The 22,836-nt window shown below is 38.1% G+C and overlaps 1 protein-coding gene across 1 annotated transcript in view; it reads left to right on the forward strand.

Moving 5' to 3' along the window:
- LOC122811972 (beta-adrenergic receptor kinase 1-like) overlaps positions 1–22,836 on the forward strand; it is a 2,445,913-nt gene that overhangs the window by 720,751 nt on the left and 1,702,326 nt on the right. Inside the window, exon 5 of the mRNA XM_044084173.1 lies at positions 21,646–21,720. Within this exon, the coding sequence (XP_043940108.1) occupies positions 21,646–21,720 (75 nt within the window). The remainder of the gene's footprint in view (positions 1–21,645; positions 21,721–22,836) is intronic.

The raw sequence follows: 22,836 nt of genomic DNA on the forward strand, positions 1-22,836 counted from the left end.
CAGAGAAATGATTGGCCCCACAGCTGTAGCTAAAATGCAATGCAAAGAAATGCATTGTAAATGATTGGCCCCACAGCTGTAGCTAAAATGCAATGCAAAGAAATGCATTGTAGTACTTTTTGGGAAGTCAGCCACTCCGGGAAACTACGTCATCAATAAAACACCCCAAAGAGTTGACCCATTAGTCAGTGATCTGGGAACACATGTAAGACAGTAACCTGGCCTTCGACCAAAATGTATCCACCATAGTAAGAAAATCCTTCTATGTTGCTCAACTTATAAGTAAGTGAATGGCATCTAGGTCTAAGGAAGTCATTGTACCACTATAGTTGGCCCTTATCAAACCCATCATTGAGTATAATGCCACCTTCCGTATGTACTTGACCAGATATATGCAGCGACTGGAACATCCATAGAGATTCCTTACAGAAATAATACAGAGCGTAAACTCAATGTCCTGTGCAGTTTGCCTCAAATCCTTATTGCTGAACTTAAGTCTCCTACAGATTACTGAGGGGTGATCTTTGCTGGGCATACAAGATGTGACACCAGCGAAATACTGCCAGTCCATCTATCTGGAATTTTGTAGATAGTTGTGTCATTTGTGAATATTAATATGATTCATATGCTTGTCTCAAGTGTAAGAGAACTATATGTTATGTGTATATTAAGCTACTGGTGCAGAAGTGTATTGAACTGTATGTTATGTACTGAGCTTCAAGAATGTAACCACAGTGTACCCTACTGGAAAAGAACAGAATGCATATAAACTATATACCTGTGCAAAGGTATGTGTTCATAGTAGAAGCTGGAGCATACAGAGTTAACTTGCAAACCCTCAAGAAAATAAGTGGAAATTGTTTTACAATTCTGTTATCTCAGTTTCAGTGCAGCAAACAGACACAATGTCTAGAGCTAGAGGTTTTCCTGTCTTGAAACAGAAATAATTACTAGGTTTCAAATGTAAAAGTGCTTAATTGTTTTATGACTTCCATTTCTAGGCAAACATCTGAGAGATATGTATTTTTCACAGAGAAATGTTACATTTTAAGTTTCTGATAGCCTGGGAACTGAAAGCAGGTGACAGAGTGATGTCATCTGAGCTAACCCAGCAGTAATGTTGATTATTAATTTAAGAACTCTCTCAGAGAAAGTCTGGACAATTTGTATCTTGTCTTGGATCTAGAAACATTCATTCAGCACTTCTCATCTACATTTGCCTTGCTATGTAAGTAAGTTATTTAGGGCATAGTAGAGATAGATAGGAATATAGTAAGATTAGTTTATATATTTTCTGTATTTATTTGAGGCTGTCCTGCAACATTGTTTTAAAATATTTCCTGTGATTCTGAACTTTGTAGTTACTGTGTTTGCGTATTGCGTTGTTCTTTTATTATTAAATATAGTTAAACCTTTTAATTTTGGCTGGTTTGTTCAGAGATATTTAAACTCTTGGAGTACTTGCATATGCATTTGGTGACACTGTACAGACCACTCCTAAAAAACCTTGAAAGTCTTGGTCACACCTACCGTTTGGATTAATAGTAACATTACACAGTAAGATTGGGCACCCTTTGGTAAGAGCCGTATAGTAGCTAAGTAAGGGTGTCTGGCGGCAACTGGTACTACCTTGTAGTCTGGACAAAAGGGGACATAGCTAGTAAACCTGTGCCGGCCTTTCCCAGGTGTGTGTCTGTGTGTTTGTATAGCAAACAGATCTGTGTGTGTGTCAGCTACTTGGGCAGGGACACGAACCACTGGTTGGACAGAGAATGTGCTGGAGGTCTTAGCTTGGCCACTCAGCTGAGATCTTAACCCTATAGCTGTGCCAGTGGGGAGTCTTATTGGGTATCTGGAGAAAGAGGAAGAAACCAGCCCCAGACTGACTGTGATCTCCTAAGGGAAATTATACTTTACTGTGTGTGTGTACTTGTAATCCTCCCACTGTGTATGTCCATCAGTGGTAGTAGTGGTGAAGATTGAGGCTCCTTGATTACTGGGCCAGTGCAGGGGCATCATGCAAGACATCCCTGGACCCTGCTCTGATTAACCTTTTCCATGTCTGCAAAACTTACAGCATCAGTACCAGCTCTAAAGACCTAAATTTTGCTCGCAACATAAATAGGGCATAATGGAAAGACTGATATGTATCTGAGAGAATTCCCTTTTCCTAGTACAGGCTCCCCATCCATGTGAATCAAAGTCTCTCCCTAACCGTGTTTATGTTCAACTTGGACCATTGGATGGGAAATCGAAAGTTCACCTCTGGTGTGACACCAACATCTCTGATGGACAGAGGCAGTCAGTAAATCATATTGTAGCCAACAGTCACTCTAATGTAAATATTTAAAACATATAACTTGTGAGACACATTTGGGTTGTATGGGCTAAGCTTATAAAAACCCAAATGGTTGTTAGCCTAGTATTCACCTGTGAACCTATATATCCATGGGTTACAGACACTTGGTAGAAAGTTCCAGTTGTTGAATGGAAAAAAAGCTGGTAAAGCTGATCAAAAAATCAGCTGATGAATGTACCAACTTTTTTTTCTGTGTGTGATCATGGGTTTATTAATTTTTGTATATCCTTGGACTGGGTTAGTCTCACTAGGCTAGTAGCCTATTTTCAGGGGAAACCCAAGTTGGTATTTATACTACTAGGGGAAATTTTGCGAGGGCATCAGGCATCTTCCCCTACTAGTCATTATTGCTAGTGGGAACCATTTTACAGGAGCACTTCCTGTTTCTTTTCCTGGCATAGAGGCGGCTGGAGAAACCGGGAGGCAGATGGAGAGAGAGTGGGAGATAATGGAGTGGTGAGACAGATTGAGGAGAAAGCATACATCAAGACTGGAAAATGTGTGCTGGATTCTGAGGAGATGTTTCAAATAATCTGTTTGATGGAGTCAACAAATGATGGATTTATAATTACAACCCTTCAGTGGGGAGGGTTGCGGGATGATTTACTTAAAGAAATAGTAATGCAGAGTGACCCAGAAAATGAAGGAGATGTTTCCTAGGGGAACATTATGGAGAAAATACAAAAGGAAGATGCAGCGAAAATCCTGAAGAATAGTGGTGAGATGGAAAACAAAACATATACAGAGAAAGTAAAAGAAGGCAAAAGGGGAGAAGCAGAAAAGAAAGTAGAAAAAATGAAAAACAGAAGTACTTTGTAAGGATTCAAAGTAAAGAAGATGAAATGGACAGGTATGAAGTGTGGGACAACTTATTAGCTCATTTGGTTGTAAAAGTACATGAAGTAAGAGCATTTATTAGCAAAGAGATATTTTGTGACATTATATTTGAGACTGTTTTTTCAATGGAAAATTTTCTTGGAGAATATGAAAAAGACTGTAACCCATGGAATCTTTGTGATAAAAGGATTTGGCAGGTAAACAAAAAAGAAAATGTGTGTACAATTTTGAACAGAGGTGGAGAGAGACTTTGAAAGGACATTTGAAAACTTTATGTAAAGAAGTACCAGAGCTTGCAAAAGTTTATGATAAAAGGGGTTTATGGACTTGTGGATGGGATTGTAATATTATGTTAAAAATAGAAAGGGAAAACAATTATACATATACCAAATATGATAAATGTGGAGGGGAATAGAGGTGCAAAACACAGGAGCAGTCCAAAACATTTTAATGGAAAAAAGGATGCTTGATAAGTAACTGTGATAAAGGAAAATGTTATATTTATGGGGAAATGGGATATGAGGCAAAAAATGTGAATTGAAATGTTATAAATGCAGCAAAATTTGACATTATGGATGGTTTACAAAATTAAATTGAGTAAGGAAAAAAAGAACAAAGTTAAGAAATTTTAGTAGTAGTAGTGGTGGTTATGATGTCCCCACTCTGGGCCAGTAATTGAGGAACTTGAGTCCTTACTACTGACACTGGAGAGGGACATTTACTTGGAACAAAAATGGATGCACCCAGTATTTCCAGATGCAGCTGTCTGCAGCAAGTGCAATTTCCCTTAAGAGCACACAGGCAACACACTCTGTCCTGGGACTGGTTTTCCCTTCTCTCTCCAAATCCCCAATAAGGCTCTCCACTGGCACAGCTAGAGAGTTGAGTCCTCAGCAGTGTCTCCAAGCTAGATCCTCCAACACTCTCAGTGCTTTGTGTCCCTGCTCCAAGCAGCTGATACACATACTCTTTGAGATTTGATTTTTCACACACACACACACGCATACACACACACACACACACACACACACACACCTGGGAAAGGCTGGTACAGATTTACTAGCTATGCCTCCTTCTGCCCAGACTGTAAGTTAGTTACTGCCACCAGACACTCCAAGCCAGCTACTCTAAGTCTCTTACAAGAGTACCCAATTATACTGAGTGAAATTAATATTACTGCAAATGATAGTGTTTGGCCAATGCAGTAAGGCTTTCCGGAGTGGCCACAGAGTCACCAAATAGATATAAGTACTCTCAAGAGTTAAAATGTCCTCTAAAGGACCAGTCACAGTGAAAAGTTTAAGTATATTTAATAATAAATAATAAAAGAACAGGAAAATGTGGAATATCTATTTACAGTAAACACCAGAGTTTCAGCACAGGAAATATTCAAATAACACAGATGAGTAGATTCACACAGATACAGAAAAACCTTACTAAAGTAATCTCGCTATATTTTCCTGCATTATCTGAAGAATTACTATTCCCTGGTTTACTTACTAGACCAAGGCGAGATGAAGTAGGCGAGGGGTCCCTCTTTGTCAGGTTCCAAAAACAGAGTGCTGTGAGATTCAGTCTCAACTAGTATTAAAGCATAAATTTTTGTGATGCTTTATAGAATGACATCACATACACCTGGTCATATGACTTCTGGTTCCCATATTACTATGGCTGGAAGCTGCCAAGATTTACCATATATGTGTTACGATACATATCTCAAGCTTTGCTAAAGTTTATTGCAGCATCTGGAAGCTGTTAAACAATTTTAACACTTCTGCTGTTCCTACAGAGATCTTAACAAACCATACTTCTTACAGATACTGCATCTCTGGCTTCCTTCAAAACTGTGAGGTAACATCTTTATGGTCTAGGCCCAGTAATTTAATTTCTGAACATTTTTGAAAATTAGCTGCAGCTGGACTGTGTTTAACCTCTTCTCTTCCAGTATCCTTTGTTAGAATATATACATTTCAGTAGGTACAATGGTATATGTACATTTCTTTCTCTGTCCAGCAGGATACACTGTTGATACATTTTAACACAAGCAACATTACATACGCATTTTCAACCCAAGCGTCCGTACAAATAAGTTTGATATGCAAATGACATAATTCTTTACAAAATTTCAGCTAACAGCTATGCTGGCATATGTTACACATCCACTACTGTACTTCTGCTGGCATAGCTGTTAATACCTCACATTGTCACAGTCATAATGGAATGAAAATTTGATGAGGAAAAAATACTAGAGGACATAGAAGGAGGTTCTGAAATAAGTGATGAAAAATACATAAATTGGGAGGTAGCAAAAGGAAAAAAAGAATTATGTTGGTAAAAGGGTAACAGACCGAAAAAGACAACGTAAAGGGGCATGTACAAAAGAAAAAAGAAAGGAAATAGATGCAAAAGAATATATATACAGCTTATGACTGGAGGTTGGTGTAATGGTTAAGGTGTTTGACTCAGACACATGGTAGTGTTTAATTCTTGCCTTTGGGAGGAAAATTGGATAGGCTTAGACTGGCCTGTTAACCTATTCCCTCCAGTAGAGATCTGAAAATTTGTACTCTAATTTCCAATGGGCAGAGCCTAAGCTTCTATATAGAAACAAATTATGTCCTCATATTTCAAACCAGTGTTCATATCTCTGGAGCCCTAAGTTTCAAACTCTTCAGCACAAGCCATTTTTGTAGTGGAAGTAACAGGATTTTATGTCACAGTGCGTACATGGTCAGTAATAAGTTTGTAATGATTTGTAAATAGCTTACAGTATCCCTGCGACCACTCAAGTTACAGAAATGCTGTAATTAGTATTTTGTTCATCTTGCTAAGCAGTTGTGTACGGGTTACTTGGTTGTTTAGATCTTTGTAAAAATATGAAATTTATGACTGCAAATATTATATGAACAATTTGTTTACCTACATTACACAGAGTTTGCAATTACGTAAGCTTTAAGATGAAGTCTTTCTGTATTTTGTATGCAGTATTGTTTTTAAATTATTAATGCCAGTATGAACAAGCAGTATTTGAAGTCTACAGGTGTCACTAGTGTTATCTACAGTTTTATATGGTGCTGAGCTATGGGCAATCACAGCATCAGCCATGAGAAGACTTGAGGCTACTCATCATAAATGGTCAAGACAATTTTTGGGAGTATCGTAGAAGGACAAAGTAAAAAATGAGTGTGTCAAAGAAAGAACTTGCAACAGAAACTTGAAAATGTCGTTATGGAAAAAAGGCTACATTGTTAACTGCATGGATACTAGCAGGATTCCTACACAATCCCTCAGCTGGGAACTAACTGGATACAAGAGAAGACCAGGCAGACCTCAATAAAACTGGAAAGGAGTTGTAACAGGAGCCCTCCGTCGCCTGAATATTACTTGGGAGGAAGCTAAAGTAGCAGCAGCTGAATAGGACACAGTGGAGTCATCTTGCCCAATGCATCACTGATGCGGGGTGAACCAAAGTTCGAAAGACAGGTGGCAGTAGAATGCAACTGCAGTAGCACCCGGAGGTGTCGCTCAGCTATAATGAGTTAAGAAAAGTAATTAGCTATAAACTTATGAAACCACGAATCTAAGGAAAAGGGAAAGTGAAAATTTTAGAGTGCTTTCTGCAAATTTGAATAGTATTAAGAATATAGTAAGAAGACTAGGGATTTTGGAGTGGTGTAATACATGTGATGTAGGTGTAATTATATTAGAAGACATAAGATTTCTAACAAGTGAAGAAAGATTGCAAACAAAGAAACTTTTTGGGGGGAAGATAATCTGAAATTTGGGAAATGAGAGATGTTTTGGAATAGCTGTATTCTGTAGAAATACAATAAAAGTATCAGATCTAATTTTAACAAAATTGGGAATATTACCCATTGTAGATTTGAAATAGTAAGAACAAATATATAAAATTATATACCTGTACTAGTTGTATCGCGGTGGTGGTGCTGCGGTAGCGTTGTCACCTCACAGTAAGACGCTATCCGGTTCGATTCTCAGCTAGAGCGTCTTCTGCGTGGAGACATGCATGAATGGGCGTACCTTCGTTGAAGGTTGTGCGTCAGGGCTGGTAACTCGGCACGTAAAAATCAACTACCAATCATTAGCGGACTGGAGTTCCGCTGTGGCGACCCCTAACCGGAAAAGCCGAAAGACACAAATTAACAAACCTGTACTAGTTGTAAAGAAAGAGTAAGTGTTAAATTACTCATGGAAAAGGGATCATGCCACAATGTGTTACTTGATACAGGGGCTTCAGTTTCAATTACAAACAGACCTCTGCCAGGGGATCCGAGTGCAGTTCTCATGCTATCAGGGTGTGAAGGGTTAAAGGTAGCTGCAGTCAGCAGAGCAAGCCTTTGGCGATGAGATTTTTAAATAAAGCCAATCAGCCTGGAAAGAAAATAACAGCAAAATTCTTGTTAAATTCCCAGTGTGAAATTAGGTGGTGTGTTAGATTTTAATAACAAGATATTGTAAAAAATAAAAATGCTATATCATCAGTTTGCCTACAGACTTTCAAGAGTTTATTAGCAGCAAATGTTTATTTCATGCTGAAAAATGTAAATAATGTCGGGGCAGTAAGCAATGCTATCAGTTTATAATTGTTAAAGATGCAAAGGTTATTTTAAGGACCTGTTACTAAATACAGTCAAGAACTCTAGCTACCCAGCCTTGCACAAGAAATGAAAAGAAGAGGTTTAAAAGGCCTAACTGTTAGAGAACACTTCAACATTAAAGTATGCCTTCCTTTACCTCATCAGCAACTGGAACAATGCAGAGCAAAATTTGGCAAGAGTTGTGGGGCAGAGATTGACTATTTATTTCAGTTATTTCTTCAGTGTTTGTGTAAAGTCACAATGTTTGAGTTAAAGCAAGTATGTATGTTTTTTCAGTTATATAACAGTATTAGTTTCAGTTTGTTTTTATCAATGTTAAGGCAGTACCGACAAAAAGATATTAATAGTTTTGTCTCCAGAATATAACAACAGATTTCAGATTTTGTGTTCAGATAACACTGTCAAAATGTTCTTATGTTTTCAGACAATTCTATAACAGTAGTACTATGTTTCAGTTTATCTATGTTCAATGTTCTCATGTTTTCAGGTTCAGGGTAACAATTGTACAGCAGTACTAACTTTCAGTCTATGTTCAGACAGTAATAGTTTGGTCTTCAGAATATAAGATGTACCAGTTTCAGTTTTGCTTTTATCTGTGTTTATTTCACACTGGCAAACGGTATTCTTTTAATTTCTAAAATATACACCACAATTTTTAAATTTTCAGTATATGCTAATGTAAATTTCAGTCAAGTTTCATAATATGACATTAATATTCAGTTATGTGTACAGTATAGTACATTTCAGACAAATCTCAAAATACATTACATTATTCAGTCATTAGTTAAGGGTAAAAATAACAGAATTATTTTTACAGGCTTATTAAAATAAGTTATTTAAGTAATAGGTAATAGTTATTCAGTATACTTTAGGTATAACAGGGCAGGCTTAATTTGTTAATTAGTTTACAAATTACAGTGCACGTTTAGAAAATACAGTGCACTGTACATAATTATTGTACATAATTATTGTGCATTAGTTAGAAATTAAGGACATTTAACAGACAATGCAAAGGTATAGACTTAAAATACAGAAAGTATAGGTTCTAGTAAACTATTATGGCTCATAAACATTCATAAAAGTTAAAAAAGGTAAGTAGCATTATAGAGCAAATTTAAATAAAAATTTATAGACACAAGTTAACACAGAATATGGTAATTATACTTCAAGACCACTTATAAAGTTATATTTTTAGTGCAGATTTCATTTAGTCTTTAGAAAATACCCATCATGCTTGATAGGCTATCCAATGCAGTGGAAGGAGATTAAGGTAAAAGGTATAACAGAGGTGAGCCAAGTGGCTCAATGGTTGAGGAAAATCTGGCAAAGATCCAAGACATGCAGGGGGATGCTGATAAAAGGGCACAATGCAAAGTTGCCATTCCAATCCCGGTTGTATGTGTACAAAACAGAACAAGGGGCACTTTTGCCCTATGTACCGAAATTATTTGCTAAGCAGCTAATAAAGTACAACCATTAGCTACAAGGTCATACAGGTTTTAGAAAAACTGGCCTATCATAAAATGTAAATTTTAAAATCCTCAGCTAAAAAAAAAAACTATGGAAAGAAATTCAGGAAAAGTGTATAATATCACAAAAACAACGAAAAGAGAAAGGCAACAGCCTGAAAAACAACGCCAGTTCATGAATGAAATTTAATGCAACTTAGCGCCTCGGCATAATAGCCTTCAATGAGTACAAGTAACAAACACACACCCACTCCAATATATAACACAATTAATCAAGCAATTACATAAATTAATCAATAAAAAAATAAATTAACATTTAAAGAAAAAATCTCCAATATGGAAGAAAAGTAACAATGCTATTCATACAAAGCTTATAATAAACATTTCAAATTTACTTCTAAATTTAAACCATTAGGAGACATAGTATTATATTTCAAGATATAAATAGTTTCTTTAAATAACAAAATATTTTTAATTAATTTATCATCACCTTTTCTAATAAAAATATTTTCTAAGACACAACATTCAAACATTTCTATATTACTATTATGACATTCCATAAAATGTACAGCAATAGGACTAGTTAATACTCTTTTTTTAATATCTCTAACATGTTCTTGCATTCTAGTTTTGAATTTTCTTTTTGTCTCACCAATATAGTATAATTTACATGGACATCTAACACAATAAATAACCCCTACAGAATTACATGAAAATTTATTATTAGGAGTAAATGGAATTCCATTAATATTGTCAAAATATGGCTTGATAAATTTACATATATTACACTGGCCGCAAGGATTAGTACCTACTATAACCAAATTTTTATATATATTATCTACTGGAGAAATATAATAAGTATTAATTAATTTATCAGATAAATTTTGACCTCTTTTGAAAGATATTTTAGGAACAATAGGGAAAATTTTATAAAGATTTTTATCTGAAATTAAAAATTTCCAAAAATATTTAATAATATTCCAAATTTTGTCACTATACAAATTATAGATAGTGACAAAGTAAATATCTAATACTTCATGTATAGAACTCCTTGAACATTTATTGTTCCTGCTAACAGAACTAGCCTCATTCATAAAAGGCAGAAAATTACTTATTTCTATGTTATTACTGATAATCAATTTATTACCTTTGATAGGATTAGTTTTATCCATTAATTTATTAATGCAGAAATCTAATATATCCATGCTATATCCTCTTTTCAAGAACATAATAATACTATCATAGATATTCTGTTCTAAATCAAATTCATTGTTGCATAGTCTAGATAGTCTTATAATTTCTCCATAAGGAATAGCAGATAAAGTATGGGGGGGGGGGGGGTTGACAACTAGTTCCATAAAGAAACTGATGGCCATCCATAAACTTACGATATACTGTAGTATGAACCTGATCACCCAATACACCAGTTAACATAATATCTAAATAATGGACTTTACTGCCAAATTGTAGACCATCAAAACGTAAATTATATTTATTATTATTAAGGTCTGAGAAAAACTCGTAAACATATTCAATACCACCGCTACAAAGAAAAATTAAATCATCTATGTAGCGGTAGTAACACAGAACATGATTTTTATAGAATTTGTTAGTATATACATATTCCAACTCAAATTTACCCATAAAAAGATTGGCATACATAGGGGCAAAAGATGCCCCCATAGCAGTACCTTTTAGTTGATGGTAAATAGATTGATTGAAACTAAAAAAATTATTAGAAAGGCAGAAAGAAATTAAGTCCATTATATAGTGGGTGGTAGGATTATCCCCCAAAAAATAAAATAATGCCTGCAAACCATCAGAATGTTTAATGTTAGTGTAGAGAGTGTATAATATGTCTGCAGACTAACCCTACATTAATAAAACCTCTGTTGCAGAGAGTTCCAGTTTCAGAAGAAGCATGGCACAGTGTACAAATAAATTTTGCAAGACCTCTTCCTCCAGCAAAAGGGGGTTAAATAATGTACAGGTTTTAAATATGTCACTCATACATGAGAACTTAGACTTCGACTCTAAATCTACAAACAGGCCACAAATGCTAAAGTGACACCTAGTGGTCAAATTTAAAATTGCAAGTTTATTCAAATCCTAAAGTTAAGACTTCAGTCCAAACAGGCCATAAATGCTCGTGTCACCTAGAGTTCAAAATTAAAATTGCAGGTTTACCAAATAAATTTTTTTTTTATTTTCAGATTACAAGTCAGGTAGCATAAAACTGTATACAGTAGTTTCATAGTTTAGTACTAGGCTATCTGCCCTGGGGCATTTGTAAGCCTAGCCATAGTGATGTGGCTTTCACCACCCCATGAGGTGGTACAAAAAATGCACAGAATAGATTTAGAATACTGTGCCTCTGTCTAGTAGTGACACAATGAAGGTCCCCTTATATAATAGAATGTTTACTGTGCCCCTGTCTAGCAGTGACACAGATGTGATCCCTGGGGTAAACTTACGATCTCCCATCCACTCATCAAGATTTCTCTTGAAGAGAGTCAGTGAGGGGCTCTGCCTAACATGAACTGGGATCTTGTTCCAAAGCATGGGAAGCCTCTCTGGGTTATGAATCTATCCCTCCAGCATGTCCTGTTCATACTTGTGCCGAGGTTTAAGTCTTTAGCTCTCGTGGTCCTGATGAATTTGGATTTTTTGAGGTGGAGCATGTCCATCAGATCCTGATTGGACATGGTCTTGTACGTCAGACAGAGATCACCTCTGAGCAGGCGGTATGCTACTGAATAGAGCTGGAGTTTCTTTAGTCTGGCAGAATAAGACATATGTTGGAGACCTTGATCCTCTTGGTGAGGTACTTTTGTTGTCTCTCCAGCTGTTGCAAATGCCGGGTGAGGTACATACCAAATGGGGCATTGTACTCAATCATGGGTCTGATGAGGGAGGAGTATAGGGGTACAATGACATCCTTGGATCTGGATGTGAATCCCTTCATGATGAGGTGTGCAAGGTAGAATGTTTTTCTAACCACTTTGGCAACGTGGGTGTCAAATGAGCGGTCGCTGTCGACTTGGGTCCCTAGGTCTCTGATTACTTTTTCCATACTCAGAGGGTTGCTGTCTGTGTGATAATTTCTGGGTACTTTGTTTTTTCCCAAAGGGGATGACTAATCATTTTTTGGCATTTAGTTTAAGGCCGTGACTCCGGCACCAGTTGTCCATTTCTGTGAGGCTTTTTTGTAGGATGTATGTGTCCGCTGGTGTATCGACTATGGCACCTAGTTTGCAGTCATCTGCGAACTTTGTCAGCCACAACCCTCCCATGTTTGCTTTAACATCTGAGAAATAAATGCCGAACAAGAGGGGTCCCAGGACAGATCCCTGTGGGACACCACTTGTGACTGGCTTTGAGTCTGATATTGCTCCAGCGATTTTAACTTTATGGGTTCTGTCCTTTAGCCAGTTTGCAACCCATCTAGTGACATAAGGGTTTACGTTTAAGCTGTTGAGCTTATCTATGATGCCTGAGTGGGGTATTGTGTCGAAGGCCTTAGCCAAGTCCAGGTAGGCTGTATGGACTGCTTTGCCCTCATCAGTGGCTCTAGTGACTGTTTCGAAAAAGTCAACCAGGTTCAAAAGGCAGGATCTGCCCTTTACTAAGCTGAACTGGATGGGGTCAAGTGTCTGCACGTCCCCAATGTCTCTGTTTATGAGTTCCATAATGATTCTTTCCATAGCTTTGCAGACCAGGCTGGTTAAGCTTATGGGGCGGTAGTTCCCAGGGTCTGTAGAGGTACCCCCTTTGTGGAGTGGGACCACTGTTGCTGTACGCCAGTGTTCAGGTACATATCATGTAGTAAGGCTAAGGTTAAATAGCATTTTTATGTGCGGGTTTTGCTCCTCTTGGAGTTCACGTAGCACGCAACCCAGGATACCGTCAGGTCCCATTGATGCTGTGTTTTTAGCTTTGTTGAGGGCGGTTCTCACTTGGACATCTGAGATGACAGGGAGATTACATTCAGCTGGGATAAGTATTTCTTCTTTTGGGGGTGAGGGAGGGGAGAAATTTGCACTGAACCTGTCAGCCAGAATGTTGGCAATATCTGTGGGTTCAGTGTATTTTTTGTTGTTGTGAACTAACCCTGAGCATATCTTAGTGTCCTTAGCGATTTTTCTTTCAAAGTTGGCCTTGGATGTTTTTATGAGAGAACGTAGTTTTCTGCTAGTATTGATCAGAGATGTCTTCCCTTTATGGGATTTTGCTCTGTCGTGCAGTAGCTTCCTTCTTTTGTTATACAATTTGTTAATGGCTGAGGTCCACCAGACAGGACGCTTGCCTTTGGTGGAGAGGGACTTGGATTTATTTGGGATTGCATGATCCATGCATTATTGGAGATGTCCAGATGTCCATAGAAAGCTTTTGTGAAGGATTCAGCATTGTGGGATGTGGTATCCACTGGCCCAGTGGGCTTAAAGGATACCATCTCAGTCTTAAGAAGAGTGAAGTCTGCTTTTGAGAAGTTTTTGACTGTGGTCTTTTGTGCTGGGGGTGGAGGTGGGATATGTATATCCAAGGTGATTAGTTTGTGGTCAGATCTCACTAGTGAGGGGTATACCTCCGGTGTAGAGCATTTTGTCCCCATGTTTGTGATGATCAGGTCTAGTATATTATCTCCCCTAGTGGGAGAGGTGACTAGTTGTTCCAGCGCCTTTGAATTTATGAATTCCAGGAACCTTTGGGCTAGGGTGTTAGGGCTAGAATAATGTACCCAATCTATGTTTGGGTAGTTGAAGTCTCCCAGTATGATGGTATTTTGTGATACATTCATATCCTCCAATGTCTTCAGGAAGGCTGAGTGGGGTTCCTGAGATTGGGAGGGTGGTCTGTAACATGCTGCCAGTTGTATAGCAGTTTTGCCTATGGTTAGTTGCACCTGTATGGTCTCTGATGCTTCATGTGTTGCTACTAACCTGGAGGTGTGGGTGTCCTTGATGAATATGGACACTCCCCTCCTTGTGGTTCGGCCCGGTTTTGGGCCGAAAAGCATGATACGAGGTATAGCCTGGTAGCGCTGGGGTGCTCTCAGGAGCCTTGAACCAGGTTTCAGTTACTGCACAGACGTCGATGTTCTCCATGCTGAGGAGTGCATCAAGTGCCTGCATCTTGAGATTTAGACTTCTGGCGTTGAGTAGCATTACCCTTAGTTTTTTTCCATTTTTGTTTTCTAAGGAGGTGGGTTTGTCTTTTGAGCCTTGCCTAAAAAGGCACTATGGGGGTGGCAAGAGCCTTAGCCAATATCTGGAAGCCCAGTGGTGACAGGTGCAAGCCGTCCCTTGCGAAGCAGCGTGGCTTGTCCAACATGTCATCCCAGGCAGACAGACATTGGATCCCCTTAGAATGACACCAGTACTTGAGCCAATTATTAAAGCTGATCATCTTGTCTTTGTATTGTGGCATCATTCTTGGTGAGGGCAAGATGCTGCTCAGGGTCAGGGTCATACCAGCCTGGGCTACATAATCCGAGAGCTCCTCTATGTCTCTTTTCATGTAGTCCAGGGAGGTACGTCTCAGGTCATTTATGCCAGCATGGACAATGACGGAGTCATATTTGTACTTGCTTTGGAGTGACCTGAGTGCGTGTGTTACGTGGCGGATCCTAGCTCCCGATAGGCAGCTCACAGTCACCCTCTCCTTGTTCAGCCTGGTAAGCGGGACATCAGTGTGTCTGACTATAGAGTCACCTATTACTAGTGTATCAGGCATGGTGTTTGGCCTTAAGGGCTGTGATTGGTTGACACACTGATTTATTGAAGTATGTGTTACATGTGTTTTGTTTTGAGGTGGTGGATATTTGGATGTCTGCTTTGGGAGCCTCTGTTGTTTTGGTAAGTTTTTTTATTAGAGCCTCCGAGTATGTCTTTGTGTTTTTATGTGTTTGGTTTGCAGTTGTGGTAGGTCTATGTGGGACTGGATTTGTTGTGTGTGTGGTTACCATCTCCTCCTATCTGGTCATGCCAGCCCTGAGTTGAGAGAGTTCAGCCTCCAGTTTGGCTATATAGTTGCATCTCTCACATGTATTTGTGTTTGTTGGGAGGAGGAGAGGGTTGTCTGTGTACATGAGACAATTGTAGCATTGTCTCAAGATACCCAGATTAACCAGCTGAACTGGAGAGGACGCCAGTAATCTACCACTCGACATGCTAGAACAGTATAAGGGAGTGCTGTGCCTTTAAGGGAAGTGGATATTCACAGGGGTGGTAGGTGGATGTAGTGCTTACTTAGTAGAGAAGTTTTGAGAACAAGTGCTAGGCTTATAATATAGCGAGTAGTCTGATTATACTAAGGGTAGAGCTTCCTTAAGGGAAAATTTGAAGAGCAGACTTGGCGGAGCCAGAAGAAGTTTAACCGGCGCTGCGCTATGCGCACAACCGCGCAAAGCCATACAAACGCAGATTTTAAACAGGGAACTACAAAAGAGCTAGAAATGGTCCAAAACAACCAATTACTACAGCTCTTGTGCTGAGGTCACTTCCTACAGGGACAGGTAGGCTGCTCAAGGCTCCCCACTCCCACTGGTGAGCGAAGAAACTTCCTTCTATCCAAGTAAGGTAATGGACAGCACAGGAACTACACCACAGCCCAGAATACAGCAATGCCTGTAAACTGGTCTAAACTAGTCGAGGAGAGGCGGGAAAACAAGGATTTTTTTTTTGTTTTTTTGATAGAAACACACAGAAAATGCAGAAACAGTGATAAATCAGTTACACAGGCTAGCACACTTTAGTGGGCAGCCTCAACAGTTAAATTAAACAAACAAATTTTCGATCAAATTCGACTAAAAAGTAACTTTAAGTGCAGATTTTAAAATAATGCAGCAAACAGCTGAAAAAACAGTTTTAGCTTGTTTTAGGGTAAGCTAGAGAAGTTATTCCAAGTAAAAAAAAACAGCAAAGATACTTAAATCCAGAAAGTAGTCGCTTTTCCGAGGTCTCTGTAGCTAGGACCACTCTGCAGGACCACGAGGAGCTTGTCTGAGTAGTATAGCCAGAAAAAAACGCCTAGAGGCGGATTTTAAACCGGGAACTACAAAAGAGCTAGAAATGGTCCAAAACAACCAATTACTACAGCTCTTGTGCTGAGGTCACTTCCTACAGGGACAGGTAGGCTGCTCAAGGCTCCCCACTCCCACTGGTGAGCAAAGAAACTTCCTTCTATCCAAGTAAGGTAATGGACAACACAGGAACTACACCACAGCCCAGAATACAGCAATGCCTGTAAACTGGTCTAAACTAGTCGAGGAGAGGTGGGAAAACAAGGAAGGTTTTTTTGATAGAAACACACAGAAAATGCAGAAACAGTGATAAATCAGTTACACAGGCTAGCACACTTTAGTGGGCAGCCTCAACAGTTAAATTAAACAAACAAACAAACTTTCGATCAAATTCGACTAAAAAGTAACTTTAAGTGCAGATTTTAAAATAATACAGCAAACAGCTAAAAAAAGTTTAAGCTTGTTTAGGGTAAGCTAGAGAAGCTAGTTAATGTAAATGTAAGGTAATTACAGAAGTAGGTCCCGGTAGACTTTTGTCAGGGACCTCAAGGGCAACTGTTAGATTAGGGACTTCCATTTTAAAGTAGTTATTAGACATTAGACAAGCTAAAGGGTAAAATAAATTGTTTCATTTATGCATAAAAGACAGGCAGAAAGGAAAATAACCTTGCTGGTCAAGCATGAGAGACAGTTTGTTAGAAAGGAAAGATAAGCATAAAGGGTGTAGGCAGCATGTTCTTTTCTCAAGGAAAAGATGTAATCTTTCTAGCTGCAGAATGTTCCTTAATGGAATGTTGCACATAAGAGACAAAGCCTGAGACTAAGGTTAGGAGAAGTAAATAAGGAAAATTACTGGACTGAAGCAGTATAATATGTTGTGTTCAGGATAGCAGTTCAGTTAAAGTTAGTAAGTTTGTTCGACCTGTTACTTCAGAAAAGATGACAGACACTCGAACCTGAGTACAGAAGACAGGTCATATAAAGACTATGCTTTTACATTGTTCAGGACAATTGGAGTATGACGTGCAGTAACTTTGAACACTAATTGTTTATCAGTACTATTAATGGAGACAGTATTCGGATATTGTGAACATCTAATAAAACCTTATTGAATAAACTACAGTGTTTGGAAAATTCATTCTGAAAAGTGCACAAGACATGGTCCATAAAGGAGAGATTGGCACCTGTTCAGCGCGAGCTTGGGTAATTAACAGATAAAGACTCTCGTTTCTCAGTCTCATTGCATACAGTGTTTCTAGCTAATTACAGTACAATAAAGTATTATCAATTCTTACAGTAAGCTTATTTCATCAGATGTTAGACTATGTAGTGCTAAAAATGAATATTATAATAAAGAGACTTTAATTGTGATTTAAGAAGCATGTGTAGAAAGAATGGAAATGATATAAGAAGTTAAGTTATAAGATGTGGTAAGTTAAAAATTTGGGACCAAAATTCATAGACTTAGTGGTATGTATAGAACTGAAATAGATTGTTATAGTATCAGAAGATTTTGTTATAAGAGAAGGGAAAGTACTTTAAACAGGATTTTCTGATCATTTTGCAATATGACTGGAGATAAAGGAAAACAAGGGATGTATAAAAATAGGCAAATTAATAAAAATGATAAATGAGAGCATGAAATGAAGAAGGAAATAGATTAGTAATACAGTTACGAAACAACATATTACTGTCAAAACATTTTATAAAATTGGTCTGAATGATGGATAATATTTGAGGAAAATATAAAAAATGTTTTTTACAGGGGCAGTATGATCTGAGAAAAATAGAGAAAGAAAAATATAAAAGAACATATGCATTGGAAGATTTAGATCATAATGATATAAAGTACTTTGACAAAGAAAAATAATTATATGAATTAAATCAAGAAAAAAAAATACAAGAATTGTTATATAAGCAAAGACATTTTTGCAAAGAAAAAGTAGTAGTATTGAGTTACTTAAACAGATTAGTAAAGGAATGTAAAAGGAGAAATAAAACTCGGGAAAAGATTATGAATAGTGTAGTACGATGTACAAGAAATATTAAAGAAAAAATAACGTAGTGAAAAAACATGGAAAGTTAAAACGTTAACAGAAAAAGAGAATAAAGAGTTACAAAAGGAGATTTCTTTAAATGAGCTAGATAAGGTATGAGGACAAGTACATACAGAGTTGTGCAGGACTAGATGGAATAGGGTATGAAATGTATAAAAATTTAAGGGATTGGCATAAAAAAATTAAAGATTTTTGAGTGAATATTATAACAGTGAGAAAAAAAAGCACTTTTTTGGGTGTTTCTATTGTAATAGAAATTAATTATGAAAATTAATGCAAAACAGCTATCTTCACTGTATATAACTAAAAAATATACAACTTCTTGTATCTTGGTAGTTACTTTTGTGTAATTTTAATAAAGAAGTTTGAGGTACCATATCCTAATAAAAAAGCATGTGCTCCTTTGTATTACAAGGGATTCTGCTTTAATATTAACATTGTTAAATGTTTTTAAAACACCTTTACTAAATTATCACTTAAGACATAGGCAAACATACATTAACAGAATGTAAAACAAACCATATTAATGTTTTTCCTTTGCATAAATTAAGCATCACCTTTTCTTTTTGTAACTATTCACCAGTCCAACATTACATAAATTGCTGAATTCCTGCCTTCCCTTAAACCTACCCCTCCTCAACATTGTTCTACATGCATTGTTCCTATAATTTCCATTTATTTCTATATAATTTACTCCTTCACTTTTCTAAAGATCTCTCTTCTGCAGCTTTTATCACTTTTATAATATTCAGCACCTCAAATGCAGTTAGTTTAGACTCTGATTTCCATTTTCTCGTAACTGTTTTTTGGCAGCCAGCAGAATTAAATTTAATAAGACCTTATTATGTGTAAGCAATTCGGATATTTTGCACCAGCTCAAAAAAAAAAAAAAACTTGTTAAATGTTATTATGCTGGAGTATGTGAACATGTTGCAAAAAAAGAGTAAAATCCCATGACTGGAGGAACTTCCTGGACAGCCTCAGTAAGAAGCTGAGATCCCTCATAAAATCCTCCAAAGCTAGTTACGAAAACAAAATTGCCACTGACTCTAAAGACAACCACAAAGCATTCTATAGCTATGTCAAGAATCTCAGTGGCAACACTCAGATCTGCTATGCATTACAGCACAATGGCACTAAATATACAGAACCAACTGATATTGCCAACATCCTGGCAGATAGGTTCAGTGCTAACTTTACCCCCCTCTCACCCCCTAGAGGGCCCATCTCTATACCGGAAGAATGCAAAGTTCCTGTAATCACGGCTGCACAGGTAAAAAACACACTCTCCAAAGCCAAGAACACAGCATCCATGGGACCTGACTATATCCCAGGCTGCATTCTACACGAACTGGCACCCCACCTAAGTACCATGTTCAATCATAGCCTCACCTCAGGCTTTGTGCCCACTGAATGGGGCACCGCGACGGTTATCCCACTTCACAAAGGGGAAGCCATGACGAACCTTGGGAACTACCGCCCCATTAGCCTGACCAGCCTGGTCTGCAAAGCCATTTAACGTATCATCATGGAACTCATAAACAAAGACATTGGGTGGGGTCCACAGTTTGGAGATTACCAGTTTGGGTTTGTAAAAGGCAGATAATGTCTCCTAAACCTGATAGACTTCTTTGAAACAGTCACCAAAGCCATAGATGAGGGTAAGGTGGTTCACACAGCCTCTCTAGATCTCGCCAAGGCTTTCGACACCACCCCCCACTCTGGAATTATAATTTCACTAAACTAGGTATAAATCCCTATGTCACAAGATGGATTGCCAACTGGCTCATGGACAGAACCCATATTGTGAAAGTAGCAGACTCCAAATCCAACTTCAGACCAGTGACAAGTGGAGTACCACAGGGTTCAGTCCTAGGTTCTCTCCTGTTTGGTATCTACTTCTCTGAAGTACAGGCTAACACAGAAGGTCTTTGGCTAACGAAGTTTGCAGATGACTGCAAACTAGGAGCCATAATTGAAACTCCTAAAGATATGGACATCCTACAAAAGGGCCTCACTGAGGCAGATGCCTGGTGTCAAAGCCATGGCCTGAAGCTCAGTGCCAAAAAGTGCATTGTCATCCCCTTTGGTAAAAACTCTGGACCCATAAACTACCACATAGGTGGTAGTCTACTTAACACCAAAAATGTGATAAGAGACCTTGGAACACAGGTGGACAGTAGTCTCTCCTTTGATAATCACATCACCACAGTGGTCAGGAAATCCTTCTACATGGCACACCTCATCACAAAAGGTTTCTCATCCAGAAAAAAAGAGGTCATTGTTCCCCTCTACTCATCACTCATTAGACACATTATAGAGTACAACGCCCCTTTTGGTATGTACCTCACAAGACATCTACAACAACTGGAAAGGCCACAGAAATACCTCACAAAGAGGATTACTGGCCTCAAACAGATGCCCTACTCAGACAGTCTCAAAAAACTCCAGCTTTACTCCGTTGCATATTGCCTACTCAGAGGCGATCTCTGCCTAACATACTAAGCTATGTCAAACCCAGAGCTGTTGGACATGCTCCACTTAAAGAAATCCCAATCCCTATGAGCTACACGCTGTAGGGACCTAAACCTTGTCACCACAATAAACAGAACATGCTGAAGGGATAGATTCCTGTCCCAGAGACTTCCCATACTCTGGAACAGACTATCTAACTTTGTCAAACAGAGCTCCTCATTTGCAGTCTTCTAGAAAAATCTTGATGATTGGATGGGAAATAGGAAATTCACCCCGGGGATCACTTCTGTGGCTCTGCTCGACAGGGGCACAGGAAAATAATTTTCTTGGGTGTTGAAAACCAGGGTACCTTTTTGGCTAGGCTTATATAGGCCCTAGGGCCAATAGCCTAGTACCTACCTATGAACCTATTCCTGGTTACTTTAAGAATTCTTTTTCTTCTTTGTGATAAATTGCCTTAGGGCCCTAGCAAAGCCGTTAGGATTATGATCAGAGAAGAATGAGTACAAGTGACCTAACCTGGTCTGAAGAATGGTACTGCAATTGCTTATCATATGTCTTTGTACTTAACTGCACTGTCCTTTTCTGATATCCATTTACTTATATGTGGGACTTGAACTCCATAGCATCCAGTTTTCCAGATCTAGATTAATGAATACACTTTGCATTTTAGAGAAAGTGAAACGAGTTTTAATTAGTAGGTCATAAACACAGCCTTGTAAAACCACATGCTGATCTATGCCACCTGTTCTTGTTCCCTTCATTCTGAATTGCCACATTAATAGCTTTTTGTTCTTCTGTTTTTCAGACCTTTTCCAAGAGTGCAACAGACCAAGTACAGTCCTACCTCACAAAGAAGCAGGTTCCCCCTGAACTTTTTCAGGTAAGTTTAGTTTTAGAAAAGGAAGTCGACAGCGACAATTGGTAAGGGTATCAGATATTACTGGAGTGATCATGTCAGGGTGTGGTTTATGCTGCAGCTATTCACTTATGGTGTGATTTGGTACTTGGGAGGAAGTCAAGGAGCCAGATCTACATGCAGGTGCCTTTTATATTCCATTGAGTGTGTGTATAATCCTTTAAAGTAGTGAAATGCATGTGCAAAATGAAGTAAATATGGAGTGTGAGGCTGAGGTACGTTAGGCTCTATTATTTTTTGAGGTACAGGAACTGGAGAGTGGGGGTGCAGGGGGCTGTTCATACAGGCATCCTGCTAAAACAGTTCAGTATTCAGGAGAGTTAGCTCCCAGATCCAGGGCTTCCAGTAGTGTAATCTACAAGGGACCAATAGTTTGAGTCTTATACTTGATGGGTGCTTTGCATGTTGTATGTTCATTGCTGGATCACACTGTAACCCACACAGGTTATTGCTGTTTTTAAGTTATTTCAACTAATTAGAGAAGTGCACATTTTTCCTGTTTTATTTTGTTTTTGCATGGATGCTTTTATTGATACATTGGAAAAAGTAGATCTTATTTCATTTGCTTTTCCATCCCACAGTTTGGACAACTGGATACCATGTTTCTTGTTGGATTTGATGTGGCCATCAGCCACTGGTCCTAGCCTCTATCTCTGTCATATTTCCCCTATACCCGCTGTAGCTTCAGATTTCATTTGCCACCATCATGAACAGATGATTCTTTTTCTCCTGTTAAGGACACAGAGCTTACATATTTTCCTTCTTGTTGCTTGCTTTCTTATCTTTTTATCTTGTGTATATTACAAATTTTCTTGTCTTAAAGTTACTTAATGTCTTCCAGTTATTGCTTTTTTAGTTTCTCTGATTGCTAGAATTGTGTTTAGCCTCATTTCTTCTCAATGTCTGGTCATAATCTAACCTTATTATAGTCTTCCTTTTACTTTTATTAAAATAAATAAAAAAAAAATTTACTTTGTATTCCCTGTTTAAAATTAGAAATGGTGACAAGAGTGTCAAGAAGTGTACCAAATGCAGTCGCACCATCTTGCCCCAAGATACCCATGATTTATGCATAGTGTG

Source organism: Protopterus annectens, chromosome 9.part0 (genome assembly GCF_019279795.1).
Source record: "Protopterus annectens isolate FY-2018-M chromosome 9.part0, PAN1.0, whole genome shotgun sequence".
Taxonomy (NCBI): domain Eukaryota; kingdom Metazoa; phylum Chordata; order Ceratodontiformes; family Protopteridae; genus Protopterus; species Protopterus annectens.